The sequence below is a fragment of the Castanea sativa genome, chromosome 4 (genome assembly GCF_040712315.1).
Source record: "Castanea sativa cultivar Marrone di Chiusa Pesio chromosome 4, ASM4071231v1".
Classification (NCBI taxonomy): Eukaryota; Viridiplantae; Streptophyta; class Magnoliopsida; order Fagales; family Fagaceae; genus Castanea; species Castanea sativa.
The window spans coordinates 10,569,947-10,584,635 of record NC_134016.1 but is presented as its reverse complement, the minus strand read 5'-3'; the positions used below and the strand labels follow the sequence as shown (position 1 = coordinate 10,584,635).

Here is a 14,689-nt window from a genome sequence, read left to right as displayed (position 1 = left end):
TGTAGTTGCTTAAAAATAAAATACTATGCAATTTTCACAATATTTTAAATTTTTTTTCTAATTAGCTCAACCGGTAGCCTCTCATCGTCAAATAAAAATTTTGAAATTTAAACCTTGCTTGCATCAAAAATCAATTACTGTCTTAATATAATGATAAATAATAATTGTCATTAAGCAAATGTTACAAGTTTAAATTTCATCATAAAAAGTTTGTTTTTCCCAGGACTTGTATGAAATTGCAGTCAACAAATATGCCTTGATTTTCCGCATAGACATAATGATGCCAATCATACGGGTGTATCTTTTTATTGGGCATTGCATGAAACGTTCGTATCAAGAGTGAAGAACTGTGCTGGTCTTATCCAATAATCATGAATCTGATGTAAGGGCCTTCCGCGTTGGTTCTTGGGTGCTTTTTCCTTGACTAACTGTTGCCCATGTAAACCCCTATAATGGATAACCTTTGAATGCACTTGATTGTCCTTGTTGATCACTGTTTATTGCGTAAAGTGGACGGGAGAATATTAATCATATTTTCCTTAGTTTATTGAAGTCTTTTTTACTGGTTGTCTTTTTTTTTTTTTTTTTTTAATTTATATTTATTATTATTATTTTTTAATGAGGATGACATCTCACGAGACAATCGCATAATTAAAGGTGTGCAAAATATCTGCTTGACCCGCCAACTCTCTCAACCCACAGTCGACCCGCCAGTCTGTGCGGGTCATTAAGTTAGGTGGTTTAGGTTGAACGGGTTAGACTCCTAAAATAGTGGATTAGATTGGATAGCGGATTGAAAAATTGTCAACCCGCAACAACCCAACCCCCCCCCCCCCCCCCACCCCACACACACACACACACACACACACATATTAGTTCAAATTGTTTAACGGTATATTCTGTATTTAAAGTTAATTAATTCATCTAATCAATTTTTATAGCTAATCAGTAATCAATTTTCTAAAATAAAATTTAAAAAGTCAATATTGAAACCTTAAACTCACTTCAGCCATATACTATACTCTGTATTTAGCCTTCACCTTCAACCGCATCCTCTCCCTCCCTCTTTCTAGTTGTTTTGTCTTTTTCTTTCTTAACCTTTTTGAAAAGCTGCAGGTTGGTTATTCTAGAGCTAGTTATAATGTTGTGCATATGTAATATTCTTAGTGGTTCTTATAGTGTGTAATATAGTTAGTTTAGGCACCAAGGTTGGTTATCCTTGTATATAAGTATATATACTCTATGGTTTATCAATAGTATATATATATATACTATGTATTTAGTAACTAATTGCAATTTGTGACAATTGTTTTTAAGAACACGCATACCATTTTGAAGTTTATTTGTTATGTTGATATGTTATTATTTTGAATCATTGATGTGACTTTAGGAATGTTAAGACATTGGGTTTGTTGATTTAATTTTCCTCAGTTGTAAGGCAACACCCTATTTTTTTTTTTTTTTGTGTGGAGACAAGGTCTGTAAGAGATGATATATCTCTTTTTCATTGACCATATGTTTGTGTTGGAATTGAGATTATTCAATGAAATCTACATTTATTGCATGCATTAGTTATATTTTGAGATTATTCAATAATAAATTGTGTTTGTGATAAATTTTTTTAAAAGAACATTGTTAATGCTAATCTGCCCAACCCGCCAAGATTTGTAATTAGGGTCCGTTTGGATAGAACTTATTGCTGAAAACTGAAAGCACTGTAACAAAATAATTTTTAAATGTGTAAATAGTGATGCGGGACCCATTTTTAATAAAAAATTGATAAAAAGGTACGTGAACAGTGCACGCATAGTAGCGCGCACTGCGCATTTGTCCCCTGCAGCTGCAGCAAGAAAAAAAAGAAAAAAAAAAACGCAAAACGTGAAAACTGAAACGTGGAATCGCAGCAGCTGAATCCAAACGCCCTCTTAATTTGCTAGATTTAAGACTTTGGTGGGTTGATGGTGGATTGAAATTTTCCCAACCCGCTAATGGCAAATTAAATAGAAATACTGACCTTTACCCGCCCAATCCGACCTGCACACACCCCTACGGCATAATACTATTTTCTCGAGAGATTATATCACGAGATAGTTTTACGAGACTTACAGCTGTTGTGAGGGAGGCCTCACAAGATTATCTTATAAGATACTTTTTTTTTCTTCTTTCACAACATGTGGAATTCGCACATATTATGAGAGGAATGTCTCATGAAATGACTCATAAGATACGTTATAGCCATTTACCCACATATCAATTCGATGTTCCCTCGTGTTTCTGTTTGTACACACTTGTGGCGAAAGATAATGACGACGACAATGACAGTGATCACAACAACAACAATAATTATAATAATAAAAGTGTCCCAGAAGGCAAAAAAATGAAAAAAGAAATCGAATAGCTTGTATATAACATATAATAATTTATATTAAAAAATGTTTAAAGAAGGGTCTTACATATAATTTACAAAGTATAATGTCCTGTATGAAGGAGGTATGCATCTATTTAAATATTAACAACTATTGCCAAATATTCCAATATGTTCTTGCAAAAGACAACCAATTTTCTCCAACACGCACTCTCGTCACTGCTCATTTCATACATTTAAAACTAGAAACTGATCTGTACTAAAGCTAAAGAATGAAAAAAAATACCCGACTGGTTGGAGACGAAAAAAGAGAACACAGAAAATGAACAATAGATAGTTACATTAATGCATGACAACCAATTCTATTAGCATCCAGCTGCTTTCAAGAATTTGTCAAAAGGGCTTGAAGGAGGTAATCTGAAAGAATTCTGTCCATACTCAAGTGAACAGAGCTGAAGTTGATCATGCCCTCGAATTGGCTCCACATTTATCAACTTTAGATCTCCTTCTGAAAACTCTGTTTTCTGAAACAATAGCCAAGACAGAACAATTCAGTGGTGTTTTCTTCAAAATGTGTATTAATAACACAACCACCCAACATCCAAGATCTTAAAATGTCTGCAATCCTAAACTATGTCTACCAACTACCATATTATTAATATATTGACCAACCTTTCATAGCCAAAATATTAGATTAATGTTACTGAGCCATAACGTTTTCTTAAATATAGGGCATAACATAGGTCTGACCGTCTCTCCAGATCATATGATGGATAGCGAACTTCCAAAGTGGGATAAACACATTGCTTTGACTGATATTATGAACTGCCCCCTCTTTTCTATTCCAAACCTTTGAATGAGAACCCCACCTTGAAATCATAATGAACACAAACAACAATTTCAACTGACAGAGGCCACCATGAACACCCCCTCCCCCAACTCTTTTTTTTAATTTTATTTCTCTCTTCTTCTAATTCCTACATAGGCCAGACCTAATTACCATAATGAGGGAAACTCTAGATGAATTTACTCACCTTGGATGGCAAAAGGCATAATTTCTTTTCATTTTGATCAGAGAGAACTATTGCCTTTGACTCTTGTTTATGCTTGAAACTATTAAGCACTGACATCTTCTGCTGTTTCCCTGTCACAAGGGCTTCACACTGGCTCTTCATTTGGTCATAAGGTATTGGCATAGAAGAAACTGGGAAGCTAGCAACTTGTCTAGCTGTCTCCAAAACCTGATGATAATTTAGACACAAGTTAGACTCAGGGCAATAAGGAATTTATACTCATATAATATTTGAAAAAATGTTCACAGTAGGGGTTAGTCCTCTCCCTCACACGCGTTGAGATTAAGACCTTCCCCTTAGCATGGAGAGAGTGGTGGTTACAGAAGTATGAAAAGATGAATGGCTGTGATTACACAAACCACCAAGGAGGTAAAAGCTAATACATATATATATTTTAAAAAAATTTATTTTTAAATCCAAAAGCACAGGAAACTTCAATTTGATTGTAGTAAAGGGATTAGCTGATTCCAAAAACTAGTTTTTCTTACTGATTCCAAAAGCTGATTAACACTTATAATGTCAAGGGTGGTATTAATGGAAAGTGATGTTCTGCGACCCGACTGACTTCCACTTGGTTCAGGGAAGGCTTCTTCATCCGTTAATGCTCCTGACACCTGAAAGAAAGCCCATCATGTCAGCAGAACTGTGTCATATAAGATGGTTGCTAGAGTGGTGAAGATGGAGATACAACCACTGCATGTTTTACCTCATCAAAATCTGGAATCTCCATGCGGGCAAGAGGAGAACAAGGGTGTGGTGTCTCCATAAACAGTGGAGGTCCTATAGTATATGCATCATCAGGAGAAAATCCCTGTGAGAGTTGGTTCTTTATGCTTGACAACTCATCCTGGGGAGGAGAAAATTTTAATACACAATTAATACCAGAAGATATATTCATACAGACAAACATAAACAGCCCAGAGAGCTAGAAAGCGATAACACATTTGATGGAACCTTGATTAAATACACAACAATTGTACACCGGGAATTCAATTGTAGACCATTCAATCAGGCAATCCATTTATACATTTCAGAAAACCCCTCACACAGTAAGTGAAACCAAGAAGCAGCCAGAAGCTGGCTTGCCAAAGTCTATGAATTCAATGTTAAGTGCTCTATCGTATGAACTCAATGACATAATCATCAATGTTTATCGGCCGCTCCTTTCTTCATCATGGTCTTCTTATGTGACTCAGTTTTTGAAATAACTTTTTTTCCTCTCTAGTTGACTAGTAGGGAAGAACAATTTCTACATAGTGATCCCTTTAGTTATATTTACAACTTCCTAAATCCCCAAAGACAACTATTGAAAGTTGCTAAACCAATCAAAGGCTTAGTCTTTGATAGCTGTCATATACTTAATGAACATATTTTCATATTTTTATTAAAAAAATGTCCACTTAAAAAGACATTCTTAAGAGACTGCATTATAATGAACTGGTATATCACCTCTGACAATGTTGCAAATTTAGACATGAAGTGTGATATCACAGTTTCTTTCAACTGTTGGTCATCTGACTCTATTGCTGAGAGAGATTTTGATGCAGCAACTTCATCTTCCTGTGTTCCATATAATATCTTCTTCTTATTAGACTCTATAGAGACTGCCTGTAGCCGGATATCGTCGACCAATTCAAGATAAGGATCAACCTGTAACATGCAATTTCAATAAAAGGATCTAGGACAATAAAAAGAAGCTAGACGAAGTAAATTCCTTCTCAACGGGGTAGGTATAATGAGCCTTAATCTGAAGGGTAGGTGCTGGTATTAACCATTTTATCTGTCAAGGATGCTTTGACAACAGGAATTAGCTCTGGGAGACAGCCTGCCCTGGCTGAAAATATTAGCATTGATGATGCCAAGGTAAAGAGAGACCTTCTGCGAGATAGTTGTAAACCTCCTGCAATAAGTGTGCAAGAAACATATTATTTTCTTCTCAGATTGATGAGAGAGAGAGAGAGAGAGAGAGAGAACGAATATAAAAGATCATTCAAGGATTTTAGAGTTTCTTGACAAGCCTGCTGTTTCTACATGATCTACCTTTGTGCTGGCCTGCTGGGGACCACATTCTACTCAATAGTCAATACAATGACTATTCCCTTTTTAAAAGTAGTAGAGAAAAGCATAATTCAATCATACATTCAGCTTACCTTCTTGATCTAGAGCAATGCTTCGAAGGGAGAATGCCAGCTGGAAACATCTTACTAGTGCCACATGACTGGAAGTCTGTCAAGACAAAATAAATCATCAGAGTTGAGACAAAGCTTTTCTCGGTAAGTTGAGTGAAAGCTTTTTGAGTATGAAACTTCAAAAATTTCATCGTCAATGATAACATGAAATCAAAATTAGTATTAAAAGGTGGAAAACACTTGTCATTTTCTGTATCTATGGAAATTCCTCTCCTTAATCCAAGTGAAGAACCAATCTACCATGTCAGACCATTGCTCCCTACCAACTGAACATGGAATCCCTATTCACTGAAGTTTTGATGGCCTTTATCATGAGGTCTAGACAGAAAAAAAGTCAATGACATTGACAGGTAGAGATTCTTGTCAGATTAATTTCTGATGCAGGATATTTTCATGGTAGATTATATGCTGTCTAACCACCACGTTGATTAAAGTATGTAGGAATGGGAAGGGGATATGAAAAATCTAGAGGTATAACACTTAAAATGAAAGCAAAGTGCAAGAAAATAAAGATTGGAAAGAACCAGTGATAGCATGAACAATGTGCAACACCCCACCTTAGATCGGGTAAAAAGTAAAGCAATGTTATAAGTGTGGGCCATTGCTGCAAAATTTGCAGGCATGTTTTCTGCAGATGTTGCCTGAACCCAAATAGATGAAAGCAAGAGACTGACTTGGTGACTGCTCAAACGAAGCGAAGTAAGCTCCTGGACATTTTCAAATAGATGAGAAATTTCAATTAATATTTAAAATAAGTGATTCCCATGATAAGTTAACTAGAATTCTATATTCTGAATTTTTAACCAAAGAACTTAAAAATATATGAGTTGCAGTTTCATACCAGTTTTCCACCAGCCAAAGCACGCTTGAAACTGTAAGAGTGATCAGGTGATGGACTAATTCCAGATTGTTCCAAACCCACAACCAAGTTTTGACTTACTTCCTCTCTCTGATTAATGTTCATGGGTTCTGTGGTGTCTTTATCTTCGTCCTGAATGGAGAAGCTTCCATTCCTTACTGTTTGCAATGTACCAACTGATGAAAACCTAGAGACTTCTGATGAAGGTTTGAAGTTCTGGTCTAGCAAAGAACAAAAAAGGGATGGCATAAGCACCATGGAGAAAACACCATGTGCCCTAACTCGTGTTTCAGGGTCTGGATGGGCCATTGCTACGAGCAGTTGGTGAAACAGAGCATCAGGAAAAGCCTGAAAGAGGCCATAAATATTATCTCAGAAACTTGGATGATTTTACAATATCTCAAAATGTACCAGCATGGTACAATCTACGTAAATGCACTTGCCTTCTTATGGTAAGATACATTAGGGATGGGAGAGATTATCTTCGCAGTTTGGAATACAGCAGAGAGTGTTGTTCTAGCTACAACAGCAGTTGTTGGGATATTCTCGAGCACCACTGCCATCGTATCAAGAATAGGTCCCACATCTCCCACCTGTTAATAAAAAATAGGCTTTATAAAGTAATTATGATGCAACTAGAATCACTTTCACAGCTAAGAACCCCCCTCCCCCCTCCCCTTTTTAAAAAACCCACACAAAAATTAATCATAATAAATAACAAGGAGAAGCTAGTTTCCGAACTGTATCCCATTAAATCTATTTAATTTACTTGGACTTGCTTGTGTGGGAAAAAAAATTGAGAATCTTGAAAAGTAAATCAAATCTGAAGTAGAACTGAATAGTAAAGCTTGATAAGCACATATGGTTTGTTGATACTGGGATGTTGCTCATTTGGTTGAAGAGGAGTAAAATGTGTGAGGAACTACTAAATGTTCCAGAATCACCACATACTTATCATTCTCAGGAGTTTACAACTATAAGGCCAACAATGCTTCGTAGCACAAAAAAACACTACCTTAGAAAAGGTGGAGTGAAAATGAGAATATTGGGACAAACAAGTTTAAGGCTTTGTTCGGTGGGAATGATACGAGGAAAGAAAATATAAGAAGAATTTTTGTTTTAAAAAAAAAATGAGAGATGAATATATTCTATTATAAGCGTATGGTAGGAGGGATAGAAAGGTGGAAATATGTTCTTATATTAAATTATTTTTAATAAATCTGAAGGATAAAATTGTCAAATCACCTATATAATACATTTTTCTCCTCTTTTCCTCCCATTTTGTGAGGCTTCAAAATGGTGGACCTGTATAGAAAATAAATGCAGCTCCTTTTTGCTTTCCACTTTTCTATTCTACCAAACAAAAGAAAAAATCAACCCATCTTCCATTTTCTCTCTACCCTCTTCCATCCTCTCACTTTTCCTCCCTACCAATAGCATCCATAATAGGAAAAAATGTTTATCATGTGCAGTGAGGACCACTTTTTATATGGATTTCTTTCCAATAACAAATTGGCACTGATTAAAGACAAAAACAGATACTCCAGAAAGGCATTTCATGCAATTGACAGGCACAATTAATAAAAAGCTTATTTAAATAGAACATGGTCCAAGATCTACGCAAACTTCCACAAATTAAGTAAAATTAGAAAACGACCTGGATTTAAAAAAAAAAGTGTCATGCCTTTCTTGAGGTTTTCACTTCAGTATTCTGGATATTTCACAAATTGCTCAAAATTCATTTAAAACACAAAAACAGAAAAATTACAAACCTTAATTGACATCTGTGAAATGCATTTTTCTAGAGCCGAGTGAAGAGTATTCCACTTATCTGTAAGATCTCTAGGGCTGGATACCTCGGCTAAATTTTGCAGGCACTTCCGTAAATTTTTTATCAGGTCAGATATTGCAGCAATGATTGCGACTGAGGCCTGCGGCTTTGCATTTTTTGCAAGTTGTGTGGTGACATTAACAATATGTATCTGTACGAGAGGTTTTTTGATGACATTCTTATGATCCAAGTGCTTGACCAGGATAGACAATAAGAGATGGGAGTTATCTCCTGGTGTTGTACAATAAATATAACAAATATCAATTATGCACCAATGATTTATTAAAAAATAATTATTTTAGGCAATGATAGAGAATTAAAGATCAATTGTAACCTGATTCCTCCAAAAGTGACTGCAAATACATCAAAACAGAAGAGGCAACTCCTTTTTCTGGAGACCAGTGGTTTTCATTATCAAAACTATGAAAAAGGGGTTCAAGCACACGCCGCACTGTTGTGGCTTCCTTTGCCAATGTGGCCATATTATGCAAGCAAACCCTTGACCAGTAAGCAGGACTTTTGGAAGCATCGCTGTGAAATTGGCAAATGAATGCAAGAATGCTATAAGTTTATATACTTTTTGTATATAAAATGTATATTTTTTGATAAAAAAGGTGATGTTTTGGAAACAAAAATTGAAAAGCTTTACATGGTGGGGTCCAAATGAGGGTTAGTCAGGGCACTCGGCAACGAAGGAACCTTCTTGCTGATATCAGGGAAAGATGAATCACGTTCCTCTGCTTTAACCACTCCTTGAACCCACTGGTCCTGGGATTGAGAGTATAAGTCATCTTCCTTACCATTCTTGGAGCTAATTTGGAGATCCATGTAGTTCTCCAAGGTCACTGATATGATCTATTACAGAACAGGTAAAAAAACAAAAAGATTTCAAATTGATCCATGGAGATCCACTCTTGCTAGTGTACTTCAAAATAAAACTTTAAATTTTAAACCAAGAGATAAACAATTTTTAGCTTTTAAGGTCATTGCTTATGTCAAAAGCTGAAAAGCATTAATAATAAATGTGACAAAAGGAAAGGAATACTCACATTATCAAAGTCCATTGAGATATGGGAGTGCTCACCCATGAACAGTACCTAGGCACAGTATAGTGGAGAAAAAAAAACAAAAGACATCAAACAGTGTGGAAAAAGCATACATTACGAAGCACTAGCCAAATGGCGTGGGCAGAGAAAATTACGTAAAAAAAAAAAGAGGTGATATGAAAAGGCAAAGATACTATTTCAAGCGCAAAGAGAAGCATTGATGAAACAATTTAATAAATTAAAAATTTAAGAAGAAGCAGTTATTGAAGTAAGACAAAAATTATATACAAGTTGCACACACCGTGTAATTAGAGAGATCGAATTCTGTAAACACAATTTGACAAAACCTTGAATTGAATACAAAGGTGAAACATAACTACGAAGAATTTCCTATCTGGTCTAATATAGGGCTGATATAATCTAATCATATTATTTCCATACCTACCAAATTTGGATCAGTTGCAGCTAACTAATGCAGTGGACCTCACGCATATCAAGCCAAAAAAAAACTTGATTTTCATTGCTATGTTAAATTCTCCTAACATGAATATCAAAGCAAGAATGAATTGAAAAAATAGCAATAGAATAATCCATACATAAGAGAAACAAGACATGTCATACATACTACAAAACTAGGACATGAAATAGAATAATCCACACATACATATATAATTACATTGGGGGTATTTAGGATTTTAGGGTAAAGAAGTCAAGCATAAGAAAAAGAAAGAGCAGTATATACATGTATGAATAAATGTAAGATAGATATGTCTGAGCAACAAGTGAGATTTAATCTAAGAAAAAAATTGTACCATAAAAGCCAAAGCTTGGAGTCCTGCTGAACGTAAACATAATGCTCTTTCCTTGCCTCCAACTTCTTGAGCCAATTGACAAAGTTTCGGAATGAGACCCTCTAAGTTGAACATGTATGTACCATCCATCTACTTTTATTTCAGGATGTCAGAATTAATTAATGACAAAATAGGTAATTAAAGCATTTATGATCAATGGCCTAAGTTATATACAGAATTAACTTGATATATGTATGGTCTCAAGCAATATGGGGAGGATTCAACAGGTCCCTCTACAGCATCTGTAAATTCAAAATCACATTATCTGAGGTTTAGGCGTTCACTTCAACCACTCCCATTTCTTTCCTGTTGATGTCCAGAAGATTAAATGGACTGTCTGCTTTAAATTTACTAAAAGGTTTATTGATGGGGTAGTGAATTTTATTAGGAGCTCACTGAATGAATTCCTCCATATGCACTTCTACCATGTGCATGGCCATGTTAAAAACAGATTTTTCATCAAGTATTCACTAAACAGATCAACACTTCATCTTTCTATCCATTACATACCTGGCTATTTACAAATTCAACAAGAATATTGCATCCCGAAATCTGCATTTCATCCTGCCGAGTTTGTTCTAAAAGAGTCCGAACAACCCCTAATAAACTACTAGCAAATAGTGGCCTGCAAGAAATGAATGCTTCCGGTGAATATCACAAATTTTAAATACTTTCATTTTTAAATGGAAAAGTGAAATTTCAGAAAGAAGCAAATAAGCAACCAAACAGAAGCAATCAAGCAAACAAAATATTGCCAAAGAGCTCTACTCCATGAGAATGAGGTGGAGGGTGAGGTCTACATGTGTGTAACTTACCAATAATAAATAAATAATCAAACAAAAGATTCAATATATAAATTATCTTGCTACAAGGCTTATGCATACATTTACTAAGAGTAGTTCCCTGTGAAGTAGCAGGGACAGTCCTACATTCTCAAGACTTTCCCCTTCTCTATCTTTTTTTTCCCCTCAAACTCCATCGTTAGATTGCTTCAGTTTATTTCCGGAATTCTTTTTTCCAGAGTAAATTTCAAGTATCAGTTTTTAAGTTCTGAAAACAGAAACCAGCCAAACAACATTTCAAGTATCAGATAAAGAACCCCATTTAACCAGGGAAAATATGTATTCTTTCTACAGCATCTAATAATACTTTATAACAATTACATAAATATAGGTTCTCTAAAATCAATGTTTTTTTTTTTTTTGGGGATAATGCAGAACCCTCTAAAGAGAAGCCCTTTAGACTTACGTCTAGCCAGTAAAACCTATTGGTAATTGACCCCTCTCACAAGAACCAATTGTTAGGTAATCCAGGGGCATTCACCCCTAACGGGATAAGCAGCTAAAATCAATGAGTATTATAAAGCAGCATAAGTAGACATATAGACACTGTCAAGATTTGGCACATTCTCTTTTTCCAGTCTTTTTTCTTACCAGCAGAGAAGTACGTAATTTCTCTTTTCTTTTTTATCTAGTCATAAATAAAACTTGATGCAGAGATATATTTATTGACTTCATAATAACGAAATACTTAAAAATGAGAAGTTAAATGTTGAAAGAGCAACACATTTTTTTTTTTTTGTGGGATAAGTTAAAGATGAACATGTTATTATCTATTCCATTGATGACTTCTTCAGTGTGATCTGTATTGCTTTTGGATATTAATCACTACCAATTTATAAGGTGTCTGTCACATGTCTGTTATAGTTTACAAATTACATAACATCATCACTAAGAAAAACAAAATTAGAATCAAGATGCAAAAAGTATCTGCTACTTGATTCAGTTTTCTCTTATGTAAACCCAGGTGAGGGATCGCAGGGAGGGTTAGATCCCTTGCATAAACATCTTTCAGCACTGCTGCCCAATAGTCAGCTAGACAATGATCTGCCTAATGCAGACTTTTCTTCATTGCATTTCAAATTTCCAAACTCTCCCAACCCCCCTCTCGCCACCTTTCTCTCTCAGTGGTAAAAAAGAAAAAAAGAAAAGAAAAAGATGAAAACACAATGACAATCCATTGATATCTCAATTAAAATCCATCAAACTTACATCTGCCCCTTGCATGATGATAGCAACTTCCTATATATGCATAACACAACTTTTACAGATCTAAAGTTCTCATTCCGCAAATCCTTGTAACATCTCTGTTCTAATTGCTCAGTAATCTGTGGAGGCAAAACATTGAACAACGTGAGAGTGAAGCAAATAGACAATCTTTTTTTTCTTTTTCTTTTTCTTTTTTTTTTGTGATAAGAGCATAGAAATTCTTCTTTTCCTTGTAGGTAGGCATTTAAACCAAAAATCTAGAACATGATATTATCATGGAAATTTCAAAAGTCGAAAGCTCTAGAATTTTTTTTTTCCCAATTTTTTGAGTTAGACATTTGTTTTCACCAATTTAGCTTATTAACTACTTTCAATGGTTTTCGGAAAGAATTTGTAACTTTTTTTGACATAATACCATAATTCATCTTAATAGCAAGTAGGGCCAGAAATGAAAAAAGAGAGCACTAATTTTAAATTCTTGGTTCAAAACTAACCCAATAATTGAAAAACAATATGGAAGTGTAAGTAACGATAGCACCGCCATATAACCAGCATATGGGAAGCAAACCTAAGTCTTTGTAAATACGGATAGGTTGATGAAGATGAGTAAAAATATTAATAATCATGCGTTGGCTTAAAATTTTTTCCTTTCCATCAAAACTAATGAATTGAAAAGAGAATATAAATGAAAAAATGACCCTTCCTCCCCTTGTAAGAGAAAAGTAGAGGGTGAGGTATTGGATTCAAGACCATTGGATCCATAACTTACCAATTATAAATATATATATACACACACACACGTGACTAAATCATCTGCAATATAATAGCTTCTAAGAGAATGTACCTTGGGGATACGCAATGGATTCTTCGAAGCATATTCACAAAGTTTCCCAATTTTCCTATCATTTGGTTCATCATCCTGCCATATATAATTGGAAAAGGTATAAGCATATCAGATGGCTCTTTTCTTTCTTTCATTCATTTCATTTGGGTGTGGGGGGGTGTTGGGGGGGCGGGGTGGGTGGGCACTGGGAATCATAAGCATCTGGGACCTTTTGGGAGAAGTATCCTCTACTTCCCTACTGTATTTAAACCCTAAACATCTCTATTGGAAACATTAGGAGATGCCAATTGAGCTACAAGCCTCTTGGCCTAGATCGAACTTATTATAACTAAGGTACCACTACTAAAGTACCACATACTTGACATTGATAGCTCCTAAACTGAATAAAATCGTAGCACTTCCAGAAGAACAAATAAAATCATATTTGATGAGAATAGTCATATGCATAACAGTCCTTGAATTGCTAAGCTAACTCAAAAGTTTTCCACAAGAGCAAATATCAACAACAAGCCTTGAAAGGATATGAATTGAAGTAAAATGGCATTACATTAGCTGAAAATTCACCTTTAGTATCTCTGAAAGCAACTTCTTGTACCGTTTCACGGGCTGTCTGGACCTCGCACGCAATGAGGGACAGAAGAAACAGAGGCTACCGCAGGCGGGCACAACCCGCCTTGACATAACCCCCATTTCCTAAGGCAACACAAACCCCCAGGCTCTGAAAGTCAACATCACAACCTTAGATTAACAATTTGGCATAAACTGACAGACCCACTTGACCAAAACAACTTAAATTCACAAAACTATCCTAGAATTGTGTTCTTATGATGCTTTCATTAAAAGGGCATAGTACAAGTTTCAAAACCCCAGTTGAATTTTAGCAAATTCTAAGGTTTTCGCAACAGCATAACTGTGTTGCCAATGTTTCCAAGCATCATAAACAATAAAAATTCCAACAACCCAGATTGAATTAGCAGATTTTAAGGTACATAGACTCTAAAAAAAAAAAAAGAGACAAAACAATTAAATTCACCAGATTGAAGCAAATTTTTTTAAATTTAAAGACATACCCACCTATTCAAATTACAGAAATTAAACGTTTGGGCACGGCCAAGCTGCTAAGATCAAGATCTGGGCAAGCCTGAAAATGCCAAAAACCCAAAGAATTATGTATATCAAGAAATAAATAAACAAACAAATTATCAAATATTAATATGAAAACTCAATTCAGATTAAATGAATTTACCTCACAATATTGCCAATGGGGGCAGAGGCTTGAAATATCCCCCTGGCTATTTTTTCTTTTTTCTTTTTCTCACTTCCAAACATTCATTCATATGAGAAACTTTCAGTTAGAGCCCAATTTCTCCTTTATTAAAGTTTCTTTAAAAAAAAAAAAAAAAAAATTCATGCTAGAGTGACAGCTATGTGTAATAACATTGATGACAGCCCTCAATTTAAACACTTGCTTTCATGCAATCAATGCAAAGGGGGTCCACTGATTTATTTGATTGTACGGTGTACGGTGGATGATCAATTAATTTTTGGGGCTGTGACTTTAGGTTTTGTTCAATAAGAAAATG

General features: G+C 35.1%; 1 protein-coding gene across 2 annotated transcripts; it reads right to left on the bottom strand.

Moving 5' to 3' along the window:
- Positions 1-2,378: 2,378 nt before the first annotated feature.
- LOC142631375 (protein SEMI-ROLLED LEAF 2) lies at positions 2,379-14,488 on the bottom strand. Of its 2 annotated transcripts, XM_075805513.1 has the most exons (21): positions 14,353-14,488; positions 14,181-14,247; positions 13,671-13,824; positions 13,107-13,181; positions 12,266-12,381; positions 10,725-10,839; positions 10,176-10,304; positions 9,367-9,414; positions 8,967-9,172; positions 8,652-8,848; positions 8,259-8,548; positions 6,930-7,079; positions 6,469-6,834; positions 6,185-6,334; positions 5,589-5,664; positions 5,211-5,338; positions 4,888-5,088; positions 4,145-4,285; positions 3,927-4,052; positions 3,400-3,606; positions 2,379-2,889 (listed from the first exon to the last, which is right to left on the bottom strand). In XM_075805513.1, exons 3-21 carry the CDS (start codon positions 13,794-13,796, stop codon positions 2,731-2,733), a joined length of 3,006 nt encoding a protein of 1,001 aa, XP_075661628.1. In that variant the 5' UTR covers positions 13,797-13,824; positions 14,181-14,247; positions 14,353-14,488; the 3' UTR covers positions 2,379-2,730. The 2 variants fall into 2 exon arrangements, with proteins under 2 accessions (XP_075661628.1, XP_075661629.1); XM_075805514.1 differs by lacking the exons at positions 12,266-12,381; positions 13,107-13,181; positions 13,671-13,824; positions 14,181-14,247; positions 14,353-14,488 and having other exon boundaries at positions 10,176-10,307.
- Between the last annotated feature and the right edge of the window lie 201 nt (positions 14,489-14,689).

Coding starts and splice junctions, on each gene's coding strand:
- LOC142631375 (XM_075805513.1), bottom strand. CDS start 13,796: ATGGGGGTTATGTCAAGGCGGGTTGTGCCCGCCTGCGGTAGCCTCTGT. Junction 8,849..8,966: donor CCTCATTTGGACCCCACCAT/GTAAAGCTTTTC, acceptor CCAATTTCACAG/CGATGCTTCCAAAAGTCCTG. Junction 8,549..8,651: donor GTCACTTTTGGAGGAATCAG/GTTACAATTGAT, acceptor GTACAACACCAG/GAGATAACTCCCATCTCTTA.